The sequence below is a fragment of the Meles meles genome, chromosome 16 (assembly GCF_922984935.1).
Source record: "Meles meles chromosome 16, mMelMel3.1 paternal haplotype, whole genome shotgun sequence".
Lineage (NCBI taxonomy): Eukaryota > Metazoa > Chordata > Mammalia > Carnivora > Mustelidae > Meles > Meles meles.
Window position 1 is genome coordinate 54,658,138 of NC_060081.1, and position 25,774 is coordinate 54,683,911.

The window sequence follows — 25,774 nt, forward strand, 5'->3', positions numbered from 1 at the left end:
AGTCTGAGTCTCCGGGAGGAGGCGAGCTGTGTGAACTCTGCAGAGGGGCAGAGCTGGGATTCAAACACGGTTCTGTTGGAATTCGGCTTATGTAGGTGTTTTGGGGCACAACCTTCTGCCGACTCCTCTGAGCCAGGGGAAACGAAGTCTTTGTGTCTAGAAAACCCAAGAGAGAGACCCAAACCCTGCGGTCTCCAAGCCCCAGGGCCACATGCCAACCTCTGCCCGGCTCCCGGGGACAGGGGAGCTCACACGCGTCAAGACAAAGCCACTCAACATCCAGAAGGGTCGTTGTTACCCAGAAATCTTTATTACAAAAATATTTTGCAAGCCAAAAAGTTTAAGTTGCAACTATATACAAAATGGGGCCTGTTTCCTTCCTAGCAGTCTTAAAATAAACTCCCGAAACCACGCTCCTTCTGCAGTGTTGTTTCGACCTCTTCCTTTTCCTGGGGTTCAATACACAAGGTACGGGAATCTCCAGGCTGCCAGGCCGGAGCTAAAGCCGCACAACTTTCTTGGCCTCATTCCCTTACTCCCCTTCCAAAATTCAAAATAAAATAAAATGAAAATGGCACCAAGAAAACATTCTCTTAAGATTCTGTGTGCATGTGTGTGTGCACACACTCGCGCACACTCGACACGTGTGTCTTCTCTGGGCAGAAGCGAGGGAGACTAAGGTTTACAAGCCAACCTTTCGGAATTTGGAAGCGGCCCGAGCCAGGTGGCTGGGCCACTGCGCTCCCAGATGCTGCAGAGAAACTTCGGCTCATCGGGCCAAAACTGCCCACGTGGCCTGCTGGCTCAGCCGATTCCTGGACGCCGCCACGTAAAGCGCCAAATCACTGTCCCCAGAGAACTGGGTCCGAGCTGAGCTCTCTGTGTTCCATGTGTGGGACCTGCTGATGGGCAAGGTGCCTCAGCTTCTCATTCCGATGGCCTGGGACCTGTGGGGCATCGAGTGGCTGGACCCAGGGGTGCAGGAAAGAGGAACCTCTCAGCTCGCAGAGTCGGTGGCTTATACGTGAAGACCGAATAAACAGGCCTTGCCGCACGTGCTGGCCCTGGGCTTAGCCAGGCCCCACTCCCCACGGGAAGGGTGGGGGTGGTCAGGGGTGGTAGGTCACAGCATCTGCCCAACCTCCTGGCTGTCTTGCATTTATTCCAGTTTGATCCCGAAAGCGTTTGAGAGCAGAAATGGAAGATTCCGCTAGCAGGGGTCAGCTCGGAGAGCTGGAAAGGGAGCAGTCACTAACAGGTGGGGAAATAGCCAGGCATAGCTTCCCTCCCCTGCATGGCATCCAGTGCCTGTGGGATGGCAGGGAGTGGGGGTGGGGTAGGCATCTTTCCTCTCTCCCTCTCGCCCTGTGAAGGACGCAGCCTGGAGAAGTACTGGGCAGGTCTGGGCTTAGCACGCTGGGGGCACGGAAGGCAGCAGTACCGGCCACGTGGCTTGGCTGAGAGCATGGCCACTTTCGTCCTGGAGAGAGAAGGCTAAGCGTCTCCACGGAGCAGCCACACCGCAACCTCGGGGCCTGGGTCGTGCAGGAACTCCATTTCTGCTGTGAGAGGATCCCTCCAGGACCACCAAGCAGTAAACCTTAGATCACACGAGACCCAACGGGGGACTTCAACACATGACAAAGAGCCAAGATAACGTTGCTGTCGTTTTAAGAAAAAAACAAAACGAAACACCACAGATCAAATTTTCTAACACCTCAGTTTCAAGATTGCACATTTCACATTTCTCAATAATTTACAGGCGTCCACAGCGAGATGTTGCTGAGTTAGTGCTAGCTGGAGGAAGCAAGCTCAGGTCTAGAAAGGAGAGGAGGGGCCACGTGTTGCGTCACTGCTGGGATGATGGGTCCTCAAGGAGTCTCGGAGGGCCGCCAGGAGGAGAAGGGTTTTGCTATGCAGTCCTTGGTGGTGGTGGTGGTGGAGGTGGTTGCATGGGAGTTCCTTGGAGGGTCCTCCCCTCCCCCAGGGCCTCTGCCTCCATCAGTCCAGGGATGGGAAGGCTAGGACATTGGCAGCAATCTCACCAAGTCTTGGGATGCGGGTCCCAGAGGTTTCTTTTTTTTTTTCCCACCAGCTTCTCCATGGATGGGGCGGTTTGATCTAAAGGGAACATTTTCCCCAAGCCCCAGATGGGTGGTGGTGAAAGGAGGTGGGGTTTTCTCCTCCTCACCCTGGAAGATCAGGCTGCAGAACATCAAGGGGGTTAGTCAGGGTCTCCAAGACCACGACCAAGACCCACATGTCGTTGGAGATAGGCATGAGGGTTCCTGGATCCCTGACGGCTCTGGCCAGTTCCCAGATCGGTCCCCTGGCTGGCCCGGCACCATCGGCCTCCATGTGTGGCGATGTTGGGAGGACGGTGGCTGCCCTGGAAATGCTGGAGAGCCAAGTGGGTCGGGGAAACAAGAGCCAGCCTCATCCTGGGGTCCCGGGGCCTGCGCCATCCTGGCCCTCTGGGAACTGGGCTGGCTGTCCCCATCACAGCTGTCCCACATGGGACAGGAAGGCTCGCGAGGACAGACCCTAGAGACGACCATGGTCCCATTTACTTCCTCTGGACCTGGACGCTGGCGTACTCCGAGTAGGACGGCTCGGGCTTGGGGGCTGGCTGCTTGGGGGCCCGATTGAGGTGGACCATATCCAGGTCCGCATAGGTGAGGTTGTCCTCAGGCGCGGGCGGCGGGCCGGTCTGAATGCTGGCATACTCTGTGTGGTTGTTGGGCTCGGCGGCCCGAGGCGCAGGCTTCTTCCCCTTGGGCAGGTTCAAGTCTGCATAGGTGATGTCATTGTTGTCCTGGATCTAAATGTGGTGGAGAGACGTTCATTCTGGGATTGCCAGCCACTCATCCGCCTGTTGGCACCAAGGCTGGTTGCTTCTGTCTCCCCTTGGGCCCCACTGGCTCAGCCCTGAGTCATGCCCCACTCTTCTCTGGCCCAGGTTACCTACCTCTAGCTCTACCCTTCCAGGCCCTGCACAGCCTGAAGGAGCTTCCTGAACTCAGCCAGCCCGGTCACATCACAGCCCTGCCTCAGTGTCCCTCCTCCCGAACCTCATCCTGCCTTTTCAGGGTTCCTTCCTCTGCCTGGTGTCCGACCCCTTTCTCCTCGTCATGAAACCTAATCCACCTCACACGTTCCAGCACAAGCAGTGCTTTATCCTAAGACCCTGCCCTCGGCGGGCTCCAGGGCTCCCGCCCTGTGCTTCCCCAACTCATGACGGCACCCATCCCCCACGGCAGACTCTGTCTGGGGGTCGGAGTAGACGCCGACCCGCAGTGGGTGGACACAGTCATTCACTTACTGGTTTCATCAACACATATTCACTATGAATTAGAATGCAGGAACCAAGGCCGGCATTGAAGAAGCCCGATCAGTGTTGAAAGGATGGATGGATGGATGGACGGACGGATAGCAATTTCAGCCTCACTCAGGGTGAAGCTGGGATCCGGGAGACAGAGGAGAGAGGCGCATGGGAACAAGCCCCCAGGGAGCAGTTGCACTAAGAGGCCTAGGGTTTGAGTCTCACTTGGGCTCTCTCTAGTTGAGGGACTTCAGGCAATTCACATAAACTCTTTGGGGGCCTCAGTTTCCCCATCTGTAGAGCAGGGATATAATCGCATTTCCAGGGTCCCTGTGAGGATCACATATGATCCCCCAGGTAAAGCTCTTAGATAGCCTGGCACCTATCAAGCGACACACGTATGTTCGATAAACGTTAGCCATCATCGGCCACCTAGCCAACCCGAAGGTCTCCCACGTGCTCGTCTTGCCATGCACAACAGCCGCCTTCAAATTACTCATCACGCATTACCAGCTCTGCTCCCTCTGCGCCCCTGCCCCGACCGTAGAAGCAGAGGGGGCGGCGGCAGCCACTGGCTGTCGTTGGTGCACAGTGTGACCGCAGAGCTCAACCTCTGAGGGCTTGGAGGCTCCATGCCGTCGCATGGAGCACCTTCTCTAGGCCTCACTCAGTCTGTTGTTGAATTACTTACCCCATTTTACAAGTGAAGCAACTGAGACCCAGAGAAGTTAAATACTTGGGTCAAAGTCACACAGCTGGAAAGGATCCAAAGTCTGTTGGACTCCAGCTGTGGTCACACCACCCAGCCCTCCGGGCTGACCGGGTCAGGAGAGCAGGCCGCGGTGTTCAGGGCTACAAACGCTGTGTTTTTACCAGCCCTGACTCTCAACCACAGACTGTGTCTGAAGCGATGACAACAGACGGGGGAATGTCAAGGACAGCTGGTACTCTCTTGCTCTCGGGTTCAGGGCAGGGCCTGTCTCATTTCAAGAGGCGGAGAAGCCCTCTGCCTCCAAGGTCTGACAGCATCAGCCAGCGAGAAGCAGGGCTAGGCTTCTCAGAATCAGACCAGCCATGTTGCCCGCGCCACTGCATCAGCAGTTTTGAGGAGAAAGCGCCAGAAAGGGAGGACGCCCTTGCACGAGGCAATTAGGAAGCAAACCGCGGACAGTGCCCCCTGGAGTTGTACAGTGGGTGTATTGGGTCAAGAAGACTGTGATTCTCTCCTGGTTGGGGCAGAGGGAGAGTGTGCGCAGAGGACGAGGGGGACATTAGGAATGTCAGTCTCCCCGACTCTCCCCACCCCCCTACCCCCTGCCCCGCTCTGGGGAAGGAGTCTTAATTTAGAACAGGAGCTGAAACTCTGGTTGAGGGGAAGGAAATCACACCATCGAAATTCCCAGGAAGGGCATCTCACCAAGGACTGTACCTGGGTTATTTCTCTGGTGTTCTTCTCGGGCTCATGCAACCTAAAAAGGAAAGAGACGCACAGATAAAAATATCCTCCCTATCTCAAGTACTCATGCAAATCGGTAAGAATAACATTTTCGTTCCATTTCGCATATGGGTGGAGCAAATCACAACAGAAACACAGGATTTATCAAATGTTTGGACCGAAGGGTCAGTCTTACTGAGAAGGAATTTTAAGCAATGCACTTATCTTTTTTTTTTTTCCCCCCAACCTACATTTTCCGGCAAGGATTTTAAAAAGTTAAAATACCGGATGCTGGGGAAGGTATGGTGAAACAGACACATTCATACATTGCTGGCGGGAAGGGCAAACCCATATAAGCCTGCTGGGAGGCAGCTTGGCAAAATCGAGAGCTTGGAAGGTGTCCTCATCTTTTGACTCATAAGTGTGCATTTTGGGGGGGGATTCAAAATATAGAAAAAGCGTTAGGCGCGGAGGCATTTGTCACAGAGCAGGACAGGGAGGAAGGTTTATATGTTAGAGCTCTGCCAACTGGGACTGGTTTAGGAAATTAGGATAGGTTCACAATAAAGATTTAAAAGGCTTATGAGGGTTTTTTTTTTTTTTATCACAAATGATTACCTTAAAGTGATAAGTGAAAAGGTAACATTCTCTGTGGTTTGATCTTGATTCTAAAAATGTACCGATAACACGGGAAGGAAACATAGTAAAAATGCTAACTAACAGCAGTGGTCTTTGGGAGGATTTTTTTTTCTTCCCTTTTCATTCCCATATTTTCTACACGTTCTATATTCTACACATCTAGGTCTTAGCATTAAAAAAAGAAGAAGAAGAAAAGAGAAGGTACAGTGTCCTGGTTAATCAAAGGAGCTGTTCATGCACTTGATTCTGTAATGGGAGGCCGTGGCTTGGCTCACTGCAGGGTCACGGTCAAGGTGGTGAGCACACCGGAGCCATGGTTTTACAGGAGTTGTGTAAATTCTCAGGCCGGCAACTCTGGGGATGTGAGCCTGGATAATGTCAGAAATGAGCAATGGGGCTTGGCAGCAGGGTTATTAATGGATTTGGCACGAGATCTTGGCTCTGAGAGCAGTTCTGGGACATGACAAGCCCCACGTGGCCACAGAAACAGCCCTCCGGGAGCAGGGACACCGGCTGCTAAGGAAGATCACGAAGCTCTATCCACACCCCTTCCAAGGCTCCCCACAGCCTCTGGTTCAAGTAAAACCCATCACTAATCAACCCATCATAAGCCCCGTGTGCTCTGGCCCCTGTGGACTGTGCCAGGCCCTTTCACTGCCTGACCTTATTTACCCACATATCCACCCACCGAGTATTTCACAATGGCTACTCAATGAGACATACTTTGTGTCAACAATAGCCTGGAAGGCCGCTCTCCACCGCTTTTCCTCTTGGTTAACTTTTGTGCTTTCTTTAAGACTTAACTATGGTGTCACTCTCTTGGGAGAGCTTCTCTGACAGCACTGGGCTGGCTGGGCTGCCCCTCCAGGATACCTTCAAGCCTCCTTGATTATTTTCCCGCCTGCCGCCTGCCTGCCATGCTTTGTCAGCACATGGGTAGAGGTGTGTAAAAGTGACTTGGAATGAAGACATTCAGACTGCCCCTGGGCCTTTGCACAGGCAGCCCTCCTTGCATCTTCATTTGCTTCAGTGCTTCTCTTTCCTCGGATTCTATTTCAAATAGTCCTTTCTTGGGGAAACCTTCACCGGACTTCAAATTCCATTCTTAGAACACTGGGTTCCTCTCTTTTCAGATCAATATTGCAGATGAGACGCAATTATCCATTTTGTTGTGTCTGTCTCTTTTATCTCTGATAATGGCACTACTATTACCCATCCTTGGGCTCAGGCTAAAGAAATGGAATTCATCCCTGATTCCCTTGTCCTCCTTTACAAACCATGTTAGCCCATCACAACGCTTGTGGACTCTGCTTCCAAAATCCTTCTCAAACTCAGCTATTCAAGTCTCCTCCACTACCATCCCAGCTCCCTAGGTTCCTGGAGAGCCTCCTCCCTGGTGTCCCTGCTTCTGTTCCCGCCCCTCAGCATTCCATTCTCTGTGTGGAAAAGGTGTAGGTGAGGTCATGTCATTTTCTGCTCAAAACCCTTAACCCCTTGACACCGCACAATGAAATCCATCTCTGTATCCAGAATGGCATGCCTGCGCGGCTGGTCCCAGCTCAATGCTCTAGTCTCCCATTTCTTCCCCTCGCCTGCTCCAGCCCAGCTGCCCTGGCCTCCTCCGTGTTCCCTGAACTTGTCCAACTGCTCCTGCCTTGGGGTCTTGGCACTGGCTGTTCCCTCTGCCTGGCCCACTCTTGTCCCAGATATTCCCGTGGCGAGAGCCTTCCTGTCCTTCAGCTACCTTCTGAATGTCACCTCTAGACACCAGCTTTCCCTGACCGCCTGCTGCAGCCCACACCCTGCTCTGCTCCCTGCCTAGCTCTGTTCCCTGCCTAGCTCTGTTTTATCCAGCCAGTACCTCTATGACACCGTGTATTAACCTCCCACCCAGCTTGTTTGGTGACCTCCCTCCTGATGGATCGTGAGCTCCACACTAGAGCCCTGACACCCAGTAACGGGCTAGGGCACTGTCAGCACACCCTAAATATTTGTTAAAGAGAGTAATGAATGAATGAACATCGAATCAAAAGGGCCACGAGACTAGGGTGAGTGTCTTTTTTTTGCTCTCCTTCAAACCCCCCTAGCTTAAGACCAGGCGCTGAGCTGGGCTCAATTCAGACGAATAAATGAAAGAATCAGAGAAGCCCTAAGTATTCCAAGAATAAACGCAGTGAATGTCTGACAAGTGAACAAACGGCTGACCGAATGAGCCCCAGTGCCCAATTAAGGGAGCAGAGACCTATTTTTCTCCCATCCGAGCCGGGAAAGGTTACAGACAATGTTCTACCGGTACGTCCCTAACCCGGGGAGTTAGAGACACCCAGTCCTCCACCAGCCCTGAGACCTGAAGGGCCCTCTGAGCTCAAAGAGGCGGCACCCACCCTCAGCACCCTCCCAAAGGTGCTCGGTTGTTATCCACACCCGCCTTTCCTGGAAAGTGCCTGATCCCAGCCGGCTGACTGAAGCTGGCCGCTGCATGGGAACCACCATCCCCGCTCACCAGCTAGCGCTTGGGTTTAGGGAGATGAAAGGGAGCAAGCAATCTCACGGCTCCCTTGGTAGGTTCACACTGGAAAAATAAAACATAAGCGGAAAATGGTTGGCTTCTCTGGGGAAGAAAAAGTAAGCAGTGGGAGGCATGAGAGCAGTGAGGAGCAGCAACGGGCTCCCGCGGCAGGGAAATCTGGGCTGGAGCCCGAGTTCTGGCACTTGCCAGTTGTGGGGCCTTGGGAACGTCACACGACTTCTCTGAGCCTCAGTTTCCTCCGCATACACTGTGACAAGAATAACCTTCCAGAACAGGGGTTCTCAAAGTCTGGGTTGGAAGCGGCAGCATCAGCACCACCTGGGAACTTGTTAGAAACGCAAACCCTGCATCAGAAACTCTGGTGGGGAGAGGGGGAGGCCCCCAGTAATCTGTGTTTTAACAAGCCATCCGGGAGATTCTGCTGCACGCTCTGAGTTTGAGAAGCTCTGTTCAATGAACATGGGGCGAGAGTAAATCAGAGGGTTTATGCTATAATTAAAATTACTGTTGGGCCACTAGAGGAAAAGACAGAGATCGGTTCCCGGGACGCAGGAAGTGCCTGATGGATGTTAGCTGCTGACAGTGTCGTTACTATTATGGACACTGTCCCTTCCTTTCAGGAACTTATGGTCTAATTGGGAAGTTAAGACAAGCAAAAAACAATGACATAAAAACAAAATAAAAAAGAACGATCCTTCCGTATCTGCAGCTGGGAAGGCACTGAGAAGGAGAGTTTTAGGGATTCAGAAGGGGAAGAGATTGGGGATTGGGGCCATGGTTTGGGATGGCTTTCTTTCATTCCTCGTCCATTTGGTTCATTCCACAAACCTTAACCGAGCACCTGTTCCGTTCTAGGCACAGTGCCAGGTTCAGCAGAACCTGAGGGAAAGGCTCCCTGTCCTTAATGGGGGTGGCGGTGGGTGGGAGGGTTGGGGGTGGGTTCCAGCCTAGGGCAGGTCCAGAGGCAGCTGGGATACACTGTGGTTGTCAGTGCACGGGCACCAGGAGAACTGCCAGAATGGGACCCTGTCCCTGGGTGTGTGTGTGTGGGGGGGGGGGGGGGGGGTAATGTCTTCGCTGAGCCCAGGGGAAGGGCGGGAGATAAGCAGGTGAAAGGAGGGGTGCCCATTTGAGCTCCCGTGTCGCACAACTCCAAGGGGCGCTGTTGGCAGAGCCCATGGTGACTGCTGCCCCCCCTGGCAGGGCGGAAACTCTGAGTGGTGCAGGAGCACATCTCAGGGAGAGAGGCCGGCACGTGAGGGCTGGGAGGAGAGCGAGGACACAGCGTGTGGGAGGCTGTGAAGGGCGTGCAGCGTGGCTGAGTCACGCAGTGTGAAGGCTGGGGAGTAGCTGGCAGGAAAACTGTCCAAGTCCGTGGGGGCCAGACCGAGAGGGGCCTGAGGGCCTCAGGGGCGCGGCTGACGCTGTCGAGGGCCATGGGAGCCACTGAAGGTTTCCAGGCAAAGGACAGAAGTCAAGTTTTGGAGTGTCTGGGTGGCTCTCTCGGTTAAACGTCCACCTTTGGCTCAGGTCATGATCTCAGGGTCCTGGGATCAAGCCCCGCACCACCGGGCTCCCTGCTCAGTGGGGAGCCTGCTTCTCCCTCTCTCTGCCTCTTCCCCGACCCCCAGCACTCATGTTCTCTCAAATAAATAAATAAAATCTTCAAAAACAAAAAAAAAGGGGGGGGGCGTCTGGGTGGCTCAGTTTGTTAAAGCCTCTGCCTTCGGCTCAGGTCATAATCCCAGGGTTCTAGGGTCGAGCCCCACATCAGGCTCTCTGCTCCGCAGGCAGCCTGTTTCCTCCTCTCTCTCTGCCTGCCTCTCTGCCTACTTGTGGTCACTGTCTGTCAAATAAATAAATAAATCTTTTAAAAAACACACAAAAAAAGAAGTGAAATCTTGCCCTTGGAAAAGAATGTACTTGGCGTATACACACACACACACACACACACACACACACACACACACGGCACTCCCACTGCCCCCAACCTGGGGACTGTCCTTGAGTCTGTAATCCATCGGCAAGTCCTCTTGACTTTACATCCAGCATCTGCCCCTTCCTCTGCCATCCCATCCCCAAGGTCCAGGCCACCAACACAGGCTTGGACCCCTGCGGTGGCCTCCTCTGGGCCTCCCTGTCCCCTCCCTCACCTCCCACAGCTTGCTCCCCACACGTCGCTCACGGTAGTCCTTTTAAAACACAAGTCAGATCGTCTCCCTCCTATGGCTCCCTGTCCCACTGGGAGTCAAAGCCTGGACCGCTGGTCTCCACTCCAGAACCTTAGTTCCTACTCTGCAGTTCTGAAATCCACAAAGCTCTTAAAAAAAAAAAGAAAGAAAGAAAGAAAGAAAGAAAAAGAAAAAAAAAAGGGAAAGATCTGCACAACCCATTTGTTAGCAAAACCTGACCTGAACCAACATGAAGCTATTTATGGCTTTTATTTATGGCCCATGCGGGGCGTGTCTGTGCAATTTATCTGTTGTTTCCAGGCAGGTCCATTCAAGTGGTAGATTATGGGGTTCTGGATCTCTCCGCTGGGGGCAAATATCGGGGGCTTTCCTTTAAAAGCTGGGAAGTCTGAATTAATCACAACCTGGCTGCATGGCTTTGGGCTGAGACCATGGACCTGCATCTCCCTGGTCTCATCTCCTGCCCTTCCCGTTCCTTCTGCCCCAGCACGCAGGCCTCCTTCTCTCGGCCTCCCGCCTTGGCCATGCCCGCTCTCTTGCCCAGCAGACCCATCCCCCTTCACAGCTCCTTGGCTCAGTCCCTGTTCACGTCCTCTCTTCAGCAGAGGCCCTGTCCCCTGCCTAAGCTAGCCAGTCAGTCTCCGTCCCCCTGCTTTTTAGCAGGCCCTCGGCTGCCGGGTCCGGGGTGTGGGGGAGGGCAGACCAGTTTCTACCCTACCTGTCCCGGCATTCCCAGGGCCACCTGCACCCAGGCCCACAACACACACAGAATGACAGAAGGGAAGAGCAAAGTTCGCGACTTGGATCTTGGGGCTGCGTGTGGGGATAGCAGCTTTCCGCCACCATCCGAATGGGACTGTCTGCAGACGGCAGACAGGACATCAGAGCCTCCGCATGCGGAAGAAATCCCTTCAAATCCCCTCACTCAAGACAATTATTAAACACGGACCTGGCAGAGCCGCTTACACAGGAGAGAAATAGCAAGGCTGCCCCGCATGGGAATGGGGGTCAGTGGGCATGGATCGTGCTTCACAGCTTGGGGGGCTGTCAACCGACCACCCACCCAATACAGCGCCCTCCTCGCCCAGCAGCGCACTTACCTCGTAGAAGAAGTGGAGCCCTTGGCTGAAAGAGAAAAGAAATCCAAACCAGTTATTTAACCTAGAAACACACTGTTCTTATGTAACTTTTCGCGGATGGGGGAGGGGGGAGTGCAAAGGTTTGCCTCCAGGGAGGTTGTGAGGAATTGTTGAAATCACCTCCTCTGAACCACAGGAATCCCCCATGGCCACTCCAGTGGGATGGTCCAGTATCTTCCATCAGGGGGACCAGTGGTCTGGGCCTTCCCACTTTCCCACCTCTGGGGGTTGCTGAGGTCCGATCCCAAGCAGCCTTCAGTCCAGGAGGGGCCGACTGCCCTGCGTCTGTCTAGCCTCACCTCCATTCACCAGATACCTTACCTGAGACCCTGTAGGAGCCTGGGTCCCTATCAGGACCCTTCACTGCTGAGGAATAGATTTTAGCAGAGTGAGAGTTGGGGGAGCAGGTGCAAATCCCACGTCTGCCCCCAACTCACTCGCTGTGTGACCTTGGCTGGGTCATGTCCCCTCTCTGAGCTTGGATTTCAGCTCTCCAGCTCACAGGGCTGGGCTGGACATCCATTTATTTTCATGTTACCACGTCGCAAAAAAGGATCTTAGGCGGGAAGAAAGGATCCATCTGGTTCAGAGAATTTAAACCTATGATAAGGGGCATCCCACAGAGAAGCTGCTGGGATTTGACCACTAACTGACCCTCCCATCCCACTGTAAAATTGTAATTAAGAAGCAACCTGTACACCTTTGCAGAAGTCACACTTGGCCAGGCTAGAGCCTTCCACAGCACAAAAATTCTCCCTGCCAGGTGAGCGCCTGGTGCCTGGGCAGGTAGTGGGTTTTTAGGTGAGCAGGTAGCCTTGGGAAGGCTGCATCTCAGCATCCACTGTCTGAATGGAAGCTGATGGGCTGCAGAGTGCTGGGACACCAATCACCAACCATTTTAGACCAGAGACCCTGGGTGGTTCCCTAGGGTCACACAGCTGGTAAGCAGTAGAGCTGAAATCAGGACATTTCATTGCCGGTATTGAGGTAGAGGATGGGCAGACCCTTCCCCTCCAGGGACCAATGAGGAGCGAAGGGTCATCTCGTTAAGGCAGAGATGATGTGCAGAGTGGTTCTCAGACGTGGTCCCTGGAGACAGACCACATTTGAATCTTGGCCCCACCTCTTAGCAGCTGTGAGGCCCTGGGCAAATTTTATAGCCTCTCCATGCCTCAGTCTGTGCCTCTGTAAAAGCGGGTTAATAAAACCACTGCAGAGGCCTGTGGTGAGGACAGTGCGTGGCACGTCAGAGCACGGGTTGTCACTGTCACCAGGGCCTGCATGTGAGAGCTGGGCTCTGAGCACAACTAGACCCATCCCTTGGGGGCTGGGCGGCCTTCAGCAGTGTCTGCAGCTCTCCAAGCCCCATCCCTCTTCCGGGCCCAAGCCCACAGTAACGAGGGTGCATATGCCTGACATGGTGGCCAGGGACGAGCCCCTGCAGAGGGGCTGGGATTTCACTCACGGCCACCATGAATGCCCTCCGATGGGCAGGCCTGTCACCCTCAGCGGGCGGGGGAGCCTGCTTCTCTGCCCTTCCTGTGTGACGTGAAGGCTTGGACTTTAGGGGAAAACCACCGGGTAGATTACCTAACAGAAACCTCTTCCAGAATCCAAAAGGTGGGGCCTCCTGGATGGGGGTGGCTAAGGCTCAGCTAGTACTCACAGCTGAGTCCTGCCAGCTAGTCCAGGAGGGAGGGAAGCTTGGGGAGCAGAGGGGAGGGGGTGCTAGAGACGTGTGACTGATGAACACCACGCCCATCGGAGCCCAGCCCCGGGGTCTGGCTGCAGAAAGGCAGCTCAGGACAGCATTTTGCGATCTGTGGCATATGGTGGGTCACAAACAGCCTTTTAAAGGGAATTTAGTATAGAATCTGACAGAAAAGAAAATACCAGAGTTCCAATTTTATCTACAGGAGTGTGGTGTGCATCGAGTGGAGACATGAAATGTGTTTCTGTAACTCGTAGTCAAATAAGTTTCAGAAGCACTGGCTTAAAATCGTCTCCTCCAAGAGTGGCAAAGGGAGCATGTATTTTCTGAGGTCTGAGAATGTTATTTTACATGCGCTCATTGGTGTTTTGTAACTCTCCTCCTAGGGAGGCACTGCTATACCCATTTACAGATGCAGAAACTGAGGCTCACAGAGGCCAATGCGATTGTTTAGAACCTAGAACAAGGCTGCGAAACCCTGGTTTGTCTGACTCTGAAGTCAGAGGCCACAGCACCTCCACACACAAATGAGGGCATGACGTCCAGATCTGCCCTTCGACCCTCCTGCTGCACAAAGGCTGTGTGCCTTGCCACTGTGACAACAGTTCTCCAGGAAGGCGGTTCCTGTTTCTGGGCTCACATACAATACTGACAACAGGAGCTAACGTTTACTGAGCACCTGCTGTGTTCCAGGCACTCCCTGAACGTTTTACATGGCATGGCCCACTTAATCTTTCCCAACAGTCTTGGAGGAGGTGTTGGTGATCCCCACCTCCTCTAGCCTCCCGCCTAGAGGCTGGGCATGTACCTGGATGGGTAAGAGGAAAGAAGACGTTGCTGGGGTTCCTAGCAAATAATGTTTCCTTCCTGAGTCACGTCCTGGCATCTCCCTGCTTCCCAATTTGGTAGTGGTCCTGGGAGGATGGGAGGCCTGGAGCAGTGACAGCTATCTTGCAATCACAAGGTGGGATGGAGGGAGGGACCCACAGAGCGGTGGGGGGGAGGGGGTGGAAGGAGGAGGTGCTGGGCCAGCCTTGACACTGTTACCGCTGGGCTTCTTGTGGAAGTAACTGGACTCCCTCATGGCTCAAGCTACGTTAGCCCAGAGCACCTTCGTGGCCTCTCCCTCTGGGAAGGACAGCCCAGGGGCCAGCTCTTGGGGAGGAAGAGGAGAACGCACGCACCTTTCTTCTGTCGGATCCGGAGGAGGTAGAGGGCTGCAATCAGCAGAGCCACCAGCAAGGCACAAACCACGCCCACCACAATGAAGATGCTCCGGCTGTCATTATTGTCTAGGGACCACACGGAACAGAGGCTTCACATATGCAAATTAAAAACAGTGAAACTTAATACCCACCACCCCTTTTCACCACTAGGTAGGCATCATTAACAGAGAACATCTGGCCATACGTGTTCAGAGCCACAAGGGCACGTTGATGGGTAGGCACACACTTCCCCATGTGGGTCGCCTGTGTGGTCCCCATGCAAAAACCATGCCGAGGTGGCCAGGAGGGAAAGCATTCCTGGCTGATGGTGATGGAGGAACCCTGGCCTCAGGATGGGGGCAGAAATCTCACTCCCAAGGCACAGAAACATGTTCCTTCTCATCTGGAATGAACCAGAGTGGCCACCACGGCGGCCCAGGTCTGTCTGGAATTCCGAGTCGTAACTGGCTGTCACATGTAGGCTGGGGGCGGGTTGTCAAGGGATGGTGACCAATGGCAGACGTGTGCAGCTGGTTACTGGACTCTACAGAGCTCTCAAGAGCTGTCTACTCATTTGTGCCTGGGACCGGGGCAGAGGAGATGGGACCCCAGGTCAGATGCAATAGAGACCGCGTGGGTAGGGCTGGTGCTGGGGCACAGATCGGAGGGATCCTGCCCTAGAGCACTGTGGGTAGTCAGGCGCAGGGCTCTGAGCTGCAGAGACGTGGGTTCAAGTCAGTGCACCTGCTTGTGTGATCTTGAGCCAGGCATTCAAACCTCCCTGTACATACTGACCTCCTCTTGTATGACTGAGGCCAATAATAATCTTTACCTTGTTGGATAGCTCTGAGGGTTAACTTACTAACTAAACAATCAACCAACTCACTCTCTCACTCACTCATTCTTTCTAAAAGCATTTCCTGAGTGTCTATTAGGTGCCAGGTCCTGAAGCTACGATGATGAACAAGACAGCTATGATCCCTGGCAGCTCAGTCTCAGAGCTGGAGGCCAAGGGCATCTCCTTCAACACTGCCATGAGCTAGCCAAGAGGCCCAGAGAGAGGCACTGACTTGTCCAATGTCTGTGACAGAGCATGTCTGTGACAGAGCCAGGGTCGAAATTCACAGGTTCTGTCTGCTAGTATAGTGCTCATCCTATGAAAACCAGGCATCAGTGACATCAAAGGGACACCTTGCCACGGCCCCAAGGCTCCTAGAGCTTCCGTTCAGTCATAGGTTGCATCGAGGAAAGATACGGTCTCTTTTGTGATCCATTCAAAAGATCGGTCAGGTGCAAGGCAGAGCTCTGCTAAAGACAAGGGATGGAACATTCCATAGTGGCACCAAAATGCCAACGAGGTGCTGCTATTTTGAAGAAAGAAGAGAGAGAGGTCGACAACAGGTTGGGAGGGCTGAGAAAATCACACTGACACCTCTCACTGGAACAGGGGAACGGCAAGGCTGTCACCGTCTTCATCGGGCATGCACTTTGGTCTAGAAATGCTCTTTGGGAAATCGTCCCCCAGAAACAGCTGCACGTGTATCAGAGTCTGTGCAAGGTCATTCTTCACTGCCATGATTCTACTAGAGATAAGCCACAAAGGTTCTAGGGTTCCTATCCCATTCCAGAGGTGCAGGCTTGCAAAGGCAGCTAGAGAGACAAAGCCCAGGCAAGAAAGAACAGCAGGAGGGACAGCTAGTCTGGCCTGGTGACAGTCCCTGTCAGGTGCAGGAGCAGGAGGCAGGAAGCTAGAACAGGCCAGTGTCCTTCCCCCGGTCTCTCTCGAATGCACGCTTCTGTCAAAAGAGCTACAAAGAGGGGCGCCTGGGTGGCTCAGTGGGTTAAAGCCTCTGCCTTCGGCTCAGGTCATGACCCCAAGGTCCTGGGATAGAGCCCCGCGCTGGGCTTTCTGCTCAGCATGGAGCCTGCTTCCCTTTCTCTCTCTCTGCCTGCCTCTCTGCCTGCTTGTGATCTCTGTCAAATAAATAAATAAAATCTTAAAAAAAAAAAAAAAGAGCTACAAAGTGACCCTTATCAGCGGTCACTGCTGAGCTGTGGGCTTTGGGGGAGGGGCACTTATTGTAAAATTCGACTTCGTATCTACAGACCTCTAGATTATTCCATAATAAATGTGAATTACTACTTTTAATGTTAAGAAACATAAAATCTAAAGTGCCAGGATAGCCGGCATTGAGGCCTCACCCTGGGTTTTATGGGTTTCCTGGTCCTTCTGGTGGGCTGAAGCCACAAGGGTATGGTTTCTGGTGACCGCGGGCTGCCCGTCGTGCTGCACCAGGCAGGTGAACACCACGTCTTCCCTGTGGGCGGATGAGTTCACCAGGAGCCAGCTCGTCCAGTTAAAGGTCCCATCCTTGTTCTCTACGAGGTTTGAGGCCCTTGAGGCCATTTCTGTTCGGGACACGTTGCCGTTCTCCAGCCAGGTCAGCTGGAGGCGCTGGGGGTAGAACTTCTTCACTTGGCAAGTGAGCTTCACCTGGTCCCCTGACACGGGCTGCTGGGACACCTCCAAGGTGGGCGGAACTGAAACAGCACAGGGCAGAAGTTCTCACCGCATGGAACAGATGGACCACGGGGGAGGGCTCGAGAACTTAGCTTCCCCGACACAACAAGGGAGTCACCCAGAACAGAGCTAGGCATACAGCTGGTGCTCAAACACTGAGGGGAGTCTTTGCATATGAATGAAATCCCTAAGCACAGTGCCCGGTACACAGTAGGTGTCAAGGACTGATGGCTCCTGATAGGCTAAGAATGAGTGAAATCAAGATTTTCAGCCCCATGCATACAGTTGGAATAGAATAAATGTAGCAAAACAAATGACCCCACCAAGCACACGGTGGCATGGAGCACAGCAGGTGCTCAATAATTGGAATTGCTATGGCAGAGTAAAGGAAACCACCGAGCGCAGTGCTTGGCACATGGTAGGTGTTCACCCCGCAGCGGCCATGGAAACAGTAGGAGGGGACGGCACATCTAGGTGCAGGTGACCTGGAGGGTCTGCCAGGGCTCAGACTCCAGGGAATGGAGGGCTTGGGGCAGGGAGCGGGGGAGGAGCAGGCTCGGAGACATGGGGGCCAGACCCGGGCTGGGTGTGGGGGGGAGGGGCATCTACCTCGGAGGACCTCAGACAGGTTGGCAGTCCCACGAAGAGGAGGGCCCCCCTGCAGAGTCACATGGGTCACCTCGCAGATGACCTGGGAGCGAACGTCCCCCGGGGCCAGCACCAGCCTGGTTGTGCTGGAGATGCTGTAGGACGTTCTGTTTCCCTCTGGGTCCACGCTGGTCTGGGAGGCTGCCAGCTCATTCCCGTTTCTGAACCATCTCAGGGTGATGTTTCTGGGGGAGAAGCCGTGGGACTTGCAGGTGAAGTTCACTGTCTGCTCCGGCGAGGCCCTGTCCGCGGGGCCCAACACCACGGGGGGAGAGGGTTTGGCTACAAGAGGAGCAGTTGTGAACAGTGAGCATGACTGTGGTCATCAGCGCTCAGGATACGTGTGAGGTGCTGTGGAGAACCCATCGCCCTTCTGATAGTGTGTGGAGGGCGGCGTCCTCTTCTCCTTGCACGGAAGAGGCCCCAAGGTTCCAGAGTTGAACTCTGAGTCAGGGGCAGGGCCAGGTGCAGTTCCAGGCCTGAGTTCAAGTCCCCCCTTCTCTTCTCTGCCAGGTGAGTTCCCACCAATCTGGGCACAGGAAGGACATTTCTGATGGGTCTGTTGGCATCAACCATTCCTAGCCGCCTCCCTGCAAACCTCACTGAGGTTTGCAACAAGTTCAATAGTCCGTGCAGGGGAGAGGGGAACCAGGCTGGCCAGCTGACCACAGGTGTGGCCGTGGCACAGCATGGCTCTCCCTCTGTGACATGGGACAGGAGGCATTTCTCCTTCCCGGGGTTGCAGGGAGGGGCAGGTAAGGGAATGGAACCAGTTTCACTTTGAATAAAACACTGAAAATGCTTCTCAGAACCAAACAAACACAGATCGATCTTTATCCCAAACCTGATCTACAGTCAGAGCTCTCTGTTCAGGTATTTACGAATTTGCTCTAGTTTCCAATCTTTCCACAAATATTCCATAGGGCCTCATCTGTGCCATCCCTCAATCCAAGAGGGAGAGAATGAAGGGATGTTTTTCTGAAACTGTGTTCTTTTCTTGGGTCTGTTTTGGGTTGAAAATCAAGATCACTGAGTGCTGAGAAAGCCCAAGTTGGTTAATTTCTTAATCATGAGTTAATTTTAAGGGCAGAGACACGGGACTACAAGCAGGGAGAAGCCGTCAGGTGTCCTGAGAGCACACACATCAGTGAATCAAAGGGGGGAGGGGTTATTTCACCCATAGAAGGTTCTATAGAGTATCTCCAAATTGTTAATTATTACCAACACCTTCTACAATACACATAGAAAATATTACAAATATTTACATTTGTAAATATTTAACTTGTTTCCTAAAACACATGGAACATGTTGAGGTCAGGTGAGTAAGGGCAGTCATGAAACCAGTAGCAGCCTAGATGCCCCTGGAGGGACAAGCGACCAGTCATGGGCAGCGTCTTGGGCACCTGACACAGGGCTGATTCCTCCTCACCCCACGGCTCCTTCACCCCTCAGTCAGCCCTTTCGGGGGGCCACAGGATGGTCCCACTTAGGGGGATAAGGCTCAGGGAGGAACATGGCTGGCCCAAGGCACGCCGAATAAAGGGCAGAGTTCATCTCACCTCCCCCCACCCTCACACACCCTGATTCAGTTTAGCTTCTCTGTTCTTTCTTCCTGTACCTCAGTGTCTGTTCTGGTACAAAGTGGGTCAAAACACCACGTAGGTGACCAGCGAGGATGTACATAAAATGCAGAACATGGCATACTGTAGGTGCTTAATAAACAACACCGGTGATTATTATCCTAAGATCTGGTCCTAACCACTTCTGAAACTACCTATTTGTCCTTTAGGCAGTAAGAAGACAAAACGAAAGCTTGGCGGGAACACCGGAAGAGTCCCCAGACCTGCTCCCCGCCGCTGCCACGCAGAACCCCAAATGAGAAAAGCGACAGAAACCAGCAAATTATGATTCTCTCCCTCTTCTTTTAATCATCCCCTCAGGAAGCAAGTTTGGCGAAATGGCTTCCAAAACACAAATGGGATCACAGGCGTGTTCCCGCAGAGCAGCTATTTACAGAAAGCCGGGAGCGTGTCTGAGAGAGGCAGGGCAGATTTTGGCCGGGACGTTTCGGGTGTGTTGAGGCAGGGAGGTCTCTGGGGCTGAGCAGCGAGTGTGTGCGGGGAGCCCAGCCCCTGCTCAGGGGCACGTGTGCTGGAGGATGGGAAGGTCCCCTGGTCATGAAGCTGGGATCTAAGCAGGGTGCCGCGGTCCCCTCCCTTGGTCGGATGGCAGGAAGCTGCTTGGCCCTAGGTGTGCTCCTCGGGAGGATGTCCTGGCCACTCCGCTCACAGTGGTCATGGGCACAGGTTCTTGTGAAACCTCACCCACCAAAAAGCTTCTCTCCTGGCCCCAGGAACAAGGGGGAGAAAAATTCAGTTTCTTCTGTGACCTCGGGGAACCCCCAGCTTAGGGCTCTTCAGCCCAGACCACACATCACCGTCCCCTGGAGTAGATAAAAAATTCACCTGCCCAGGTTCATGTCCGATGAAGTCAGTCAGAATATCTAAGGGGGAGCTGGGGGCTGGGGATCTTTGTTTCCCAGGTGATTCTAATGAGCAGCCCAGGTTGCAAGGCACCCATCACCCCCCAAACCCCACTTACATTCGAGGTCTGGGAGGGAAAGTGACCCGGCCGAGGTCCCATGGCTCGGGCCTATCCTGGCTACGCTCCTGGGACACTGATCCTGTGTCAGGCCCTGCTCTGGGCGCTTTAAGGCCTCCTTCAGTCCCCTTCAGTGTGGGGTCACGCTGTCACAGACAGACAAGAACACTGGGCCCAATGTGCAGACGACTCATCAGAGGTCACAGAGCAGGGAAGGCAGAGCTGGGTGGGAGACATGTCCCACCTCCCTGCCCTAGGTGCATTCGTCAACAGGAAGGGAAGGGAATGTGAGCTTCATGAGAAAGGAGCCCTTGCCTGTTTTGTTTTCTGTTTCCCCTGCACACAAACCAGAGCCTGTACACAGCAAGTGCTCAGTAAGTGTTGAGTAGAGAAGAGTCAGTCACATGGAGGGGACACTCTCTGGAGGCAGGAGAAAGATTGGGTCATGTGACTGGGCAAGTCCCTCATCCCTGGACCAGAGGGCTGCTCAGGATTGGAAAAGGCGAGAATTGTGGACCCACAGACTGGGGTTCTAGACTTTCCCACCATTTATCAGGGGCCTTGAGCAAGCATCAGGACCTCTCCAGGCCTCAACTTCCCTGATCCGTGGAAGGGCTGAAGTCGGGGACACCCACCACAATGCCTGATTCTTAGATGTTGCCCAGAAAATGGAGGGCATTCTTACTGACTTGTCACAACCAGGAGACAAAGGAGGCCCAGGCCATACTCACCGCTCACAGTGACCAGAGTGCCTGGTCCAGACTTAAACTCCACATCATCAGGGGTCCCTTTCTGGAACTTCACACAGTAGTAGGTTCCAGTGTCTGCTGGGGTGATGTTACTGATGCGGATGAAAAAGTCCGTGTTGTTTCTCCTTGTGTTGTCTGAAGCATTTGTTACTCGGGGGAAGTGGCCTCCTTTGAAACTGAAGATTAACTCCCGGCCTGGCTCTGTCCCCCTGAACCACTGAACCGGCCCTATGGGGAGCAGGGAGGTCACGGTGCAGCGCAGAGTGGCTGTCTGTCCGGCTGCGACAGACACTGACTTGTCAGGCTGGATCACCTGCAGCCCCGCCTCACCGGCCACACCTGGAGGGAAAACAGAGCAGTCGTCTACTCATCCTGTCGTGATCCCGCCTATCTCCTCATGTGTTTACCCACAACAGCTCCCTGACCGAGTGCGCACCGGGAGCGGCCCTCGCCCGAGACTGTAATGGGAGACCCCGGAGGTCCTGAGCCTCTGCGGAAGTCAGGTCTGAGCTGGGCTCTGAACTTCCCAGGATGTGAGGGGCACAGCATTCCTGTGACAAAGGGTACAGAGGGGCAGGGGCTCAGAGGTGGGGGGGCAGCACGGTGTGCGTGGGGTTCTACGGGGAGCTTAGGTTCTTTGGGGCCTGGCCCAGGAAGCAGTCCCCGAGCGGGGAAGCCACCAGCAGCTGTGGCTGGTCCAGGCTGTGGAGTCGTGGAGCGGGGGGACTTGGATTTGAATCCTGGCTCAGACCTTACTGCTCTGTGACGATGGCCCTCAGTTGGGCCAAGAACATCCAACCGGACGTGGATGTGGATGTGGATGTGAGTGCTGCCCTGAGTCTGAGCAGGTCCCTTCATGGCTCTCAAGCTTCAGTTTCCTCATTTGTCAATCAGTTTCTGTGACCCCATCTCAGTGGGTCTCTGGCAGGACCAACCAACAACCCTGGCCGGGGACAGGTCTTCAGAGTCATCTGAGGTGGCCTGAAACGTGGCTCATCTTTTATTCACACATGACCCCCGCTTGTCCCCTGGTTCTGAGACTCTGTTTCCTTAGCTACAAGATGGGCAGAGCATCCCCTAGCCCCCTGCTTTGTTCAGAGAAGAAAATGCAATGACACGTAGAAGTTACTTAATACCAGGCAGGCACAGGGAAGCTACTGTCATCACACAACAAATAAACGAGAGGGGGGTCTGTGGTGTGAACTTCCCGCCCGCCCTTGGTAATGCGCCTGCGGGCCAGGCTGTCCGGAGTGCTGGGGACACACAGGGTCTGGATGCACGTCAGGCCTCAAGGAATCCTGGCTGGGTCCCTGGAAAGCTTCCTAGGGGTGGTGGAGGGGAGGGGCCTGAGCCCCAAACTGGAGAGCAGTGGGGCCCGTGAGGCAGGGAATCCGGACAGAGGACATGGTGGTGACGATGGGGTTGGGGGGCACAGCCAGGAAGGCAACTGGGCTGTGGGAAGCTGCCGAGAGAAGCTGGCAAGATACTCAGGTCCAAGTACTCCCAGGGCTCAATTCTGAGCCAGGTTGGGTTGGTAGAGGGGGAGAGGTGGACGGACAGGGACAGTGAGCACAGGGGTCAGAGTGGGGGAAGAGAGTGCAAAAAATAGACATGAGGTCGTGGCAGCTGGTATAGGTGCTGAAGGTCAATCTGTCTCCTCCTGGTCACTCATTGACCCGTAGTGTGACCCTGTCCTATCCTGACACCTTGCCCTAGGCCACCTTTGCCCTGTACACCGGACAGGGTGCAGCCAGTGCCCTCTGGCTGTGGCCGGGCAGGAGAACCCGCCACCCACCCATGGCCTGGCACCACCGGAAGCCCACGGACTCCAGTCTGCCCTCCCTGCCGGCAAGCCCAGGGCCTCAGAACACGCCTTTCCACCCCTGTGCCCATCATCTCACGCCTGACTCCCGGGCTGGGGGTCTCCTTGTTCTCCCGGCAAGGGCCCGAGATGCAGAGCTGCAGCCAGACGGCTGCCCGACGCTCCTGGTGCAGGGAGGAAACCAGCGCCCATAGAGGGCAGGGGCTCAGGCTAGCTGCTGGCCAGGTGTGTGACCGGCACATGGTGGAGGCTCCCAGAGGCAGAGCCAGCCTCCAGAGACTGGAGGCACCTGCCAACAGCAAGCAGCCACCAAGCACACCCCAACGTGTGTGCATTCCAGCTTGGGCCACTGGAGGAACTGGAAATGCCGCTTGAAGAGAGCACAGGTAACAGTCCCCTCTTAGCCAGCCCAGCACCCACCCTCCCTGGGCCTCCATCCCATCATCCACAAAGTGGGGGTACCAGCGTCCACCCCCCAGTACTGTCCTGGGCACTAGGGCACGGCAGGACATAAGCGCTTGCCTTGTAGGCGCTGGGTAGATTTCAGTGTCTGTTCCCGTTATTATCACACATATAACATTTATATCCTTGATTGTCATGTTTCCCCCCAACCAGGATGCAGCATCCACAAGGAACGGTTTCCAACCCCCTGCCTGGAAGAGTGTCTGGCAGCTCTGGGCCCCCCATAAGTATACGCTCAATGAACGCAGGCACTCATGAATGAAGGCGGGGTTTCACCTGCTCCCCGACCAAGCCCCTCTCTCAGCTTCTGCTCGGCTGAGGCTGAATGGAGCTGTCCCAGGCATATCCGGGAGACAGTGCGAGCTGGGGGCCCCCCCGGACCACGCCAGCCCCAGGGCGTGTAGAAGAGATGCCGGTTATTATTATCCTTATCAATAACGCGGCCCAGGGCCGTGAGTCAGCAGCTGGTGAGAGGCGCGGCGCGAGCAGGAGACGGCTGCAGAACCAGGCGTGCAACGTGTTGGAGCAAGGCTATTCTTGGGGTGCAGCCGGAGGCCTGTAATCACACCCCAGGCAGGCGACAATAAAATCTGGAGTTGGGGAGGGCTGGTCCCCCCCCCTTTTTTTTAGCTTCTCTGAGCTCTCTCCACCAACTGCAGCCAGATTTAGGCGGCTTAATTAATTAGCTAGTGTTTATAAAGCGTTTGAAGAATTTTAAAAGTGCGACGTAAGTGCCAAATATTATTTTAATCTGTGTATATGTGTGTTTTTTCCAACAGAGAGGTTTTTTTTTTTTTTTTCCCCCTTGCTTGCTTTGCTTTGCTTTTTCTCTGCAGGTTCTGTTCTGGAAACCGGGCTTGTTAAAAAATCACTCCTGCGGTTCTGGGCCTGGGGTCATCATGCTGGCATTGCGGGCAAAACCATTTCCTGCTCTCTCCCTGCACTCCCTGGCAAGGGAGAGCCGCGGTCCAGGGGCCTGAACTGTCTCCAGGAGAGGAGGGCGGCTGGGCAGGCATTCTCGCATGCTGCCGGTGGGAGGGGAAATTGGAACATCCTCCCGGGAAGGCAGTTTGGCACGATGTTCCAAAGGTGTGAAAGCTGTTCGCCAGCCTTTGCGGGGCTGTTCCGCGAGGACATAACCCCAAGCAGGGTGTGGGGTTCCCACATGACGATCTTGAAACAGTTGGGGGAGGAAAAAACCCAGGCTGCCCATGAGAAAGGGGATGGAGGAGTGAATTAGGGCCTATCCCCTAGGGGGACTTACAGAGAGGCCCAAGAAAGCCAGCACCATGAGAACTGGTAATCTGGATATTTTTGGCAGGGCGTAATTATAAATGATATTGTGATTATGCAAATGAAACCTGTTCGTGGCAAAGCATGTTGAGAAAACGAAAAAGTATAAAAACACAATAATGATCTCAGAGAATATCAGCACAGGTAACTGCAATCCACATTTTGATGTCGTTAGCATATGAGAAAAAACAATGTAAAATCAGACTCCGATAACAAGAATCTGAGCAAACATTTTGCTTCATTCTCTCAAGTACTCTTATAAAAATAACCTGAAAATGTCCTAATGTCTCAGAGAAGGAGACTGACTGATCCTGTGATGGTGAACCCACACGAGGACCAAGTCTACAGCCACTGAAAAGGACGGTGTCGAATGACAATTATCGACACGAAAATATATCATGAGATCAGAGTCCTTACTGAGTGACACATTCAGTGTGGTCTCAGACTGCTAAGTTAAAAAAAAAAAACAACAAAAAACCAAGGTGCATATTAAAGATTAGCCATGGTTAATTCTGTAGTAGATTTACAAGGGTTTTTGCTTTTATGTTTTCTGTCTGCATGACTCGTGCAATAAAAAAATAAGAAAAACTGTGCTTTCGGTATGATTATGACTTTGTAAAATAAAATAAAACCATATTTAAATAAACAACAGCCAGGTACTATAGATACAAGACTATAAAACGCAACTCCCTCTGCATCATGAATCTAAACCCGAGAGGTTTTTCCTTCTATTTTGGATCTTTTTCAGAGTTCTTAAACTCGATGAGTATTAAATATTTACAGTGCTCTATAAGAAAAGTCTATACGCGTACTATGTATGTTACAGACCTGTTCACTGTCTAAATGAGCCTCCCCTCCAGGAACCTTGTCTGTTTTGTTCACCGCCGCTTTTCCCCGGCTCCTGACACAGTGCTCGGCCCAGACCAGACACTCGAGAACCGTCTGCAGATGCTGACTGGTCGCTGGAACGGCTTGAGAGAAAGATCTAGCGTGACCAACACCATGACGCTAAGGTTCGTTATGTCTGGGAAATGAGGCCAGGGGTCGGCCCATTTTCTTTTTCGCTTTAGAGTAAACAATATATGGAAATCGTGTCTTCAGTGAACATTTACTTCTTTTGGAAAAGAATTAAAGTCATAAAATAAAACCTAGGAGTAAGTTTTCTAACAGGAGCGGTCAGGGCAGCGGGTGACGACATTCCCCTGGGTGGTCACCGTCAGATTTCCACAAACTCCAGGAGCCCTGGGGTCGGGGAGGCCGTGGCCAGAGCTCCAGCTATGCCCGGGGGGCTCAGGACCCTGCACTGGGCCCCCACAGCAGGGGAGCTCAGCGGCCCCTTCCGTGACCACGACCGTTCCTGGCCGTCCTGGGGGCCCTGCTGGTTTATGACCCCCCCCCACACACACCTTGTCAGCGGCTGCCTTTGGCATCTTCTGGATTACGATTTAAGGGTTGTGTGTCCCAGCATGCAGTGCAGGAGTGTGGCTGAGTGTGCACACAGGAAT

At 53.7% G+C, this 25,774-nt stretch overlaps 1 protein-coding gene across 4 annotated transcripts in view; it reads right to left on the minus strand.

The window, feature by feature from the left end:
* Window positions 1-288: 288 nt before the first annotated feature.
* The window catches only part of SIRPA (signal regulatory protein alpha), a 38,986-nt gene continuing 13,500 nt past the window's right edge, over window positions 289-25,774 (minus strand). For 3 of the 4 annotated variants that reach the window (XM_045980649.1, XM_045980650.1, XM_045980647.1), the window contains exons 3-9: window positions 20,675-21,031; window positions 17,304-17,624; window positions 16,376-16,714; window positions 14,153-14,260; window positions 11,219-11,243; window positions 4,740-4,791; window positions 289-2,821 (exon numbers count right to left, since the gene is read on the minus strand). In XM_045980649.1, coding sequence (XP_045836605.1) covers window positions 2,567-2,821; window positions 4,740-4,791; window positions 11,219-11,243; window positions 14,153-14,260; window positions 16,376-16,714; window positions 17,304-17,624; window positions 20,675-21,031 — 1,457 coding nt within the window. In that variant the 3' untranslated portion in view covers window positions 289-2,566. The remainder of the gene's footprint in view (window positions 2,822-4,739; window positions 4,792-11,218; window positions 11,244-14,152; window positions 14,261-16,375; window positions 16,715-17,303; window positions 17,625-20,674; window positions 21,032-25,774) is intronic. The other variant, XM_045980651.1, reaches the window with a different exon arrangement.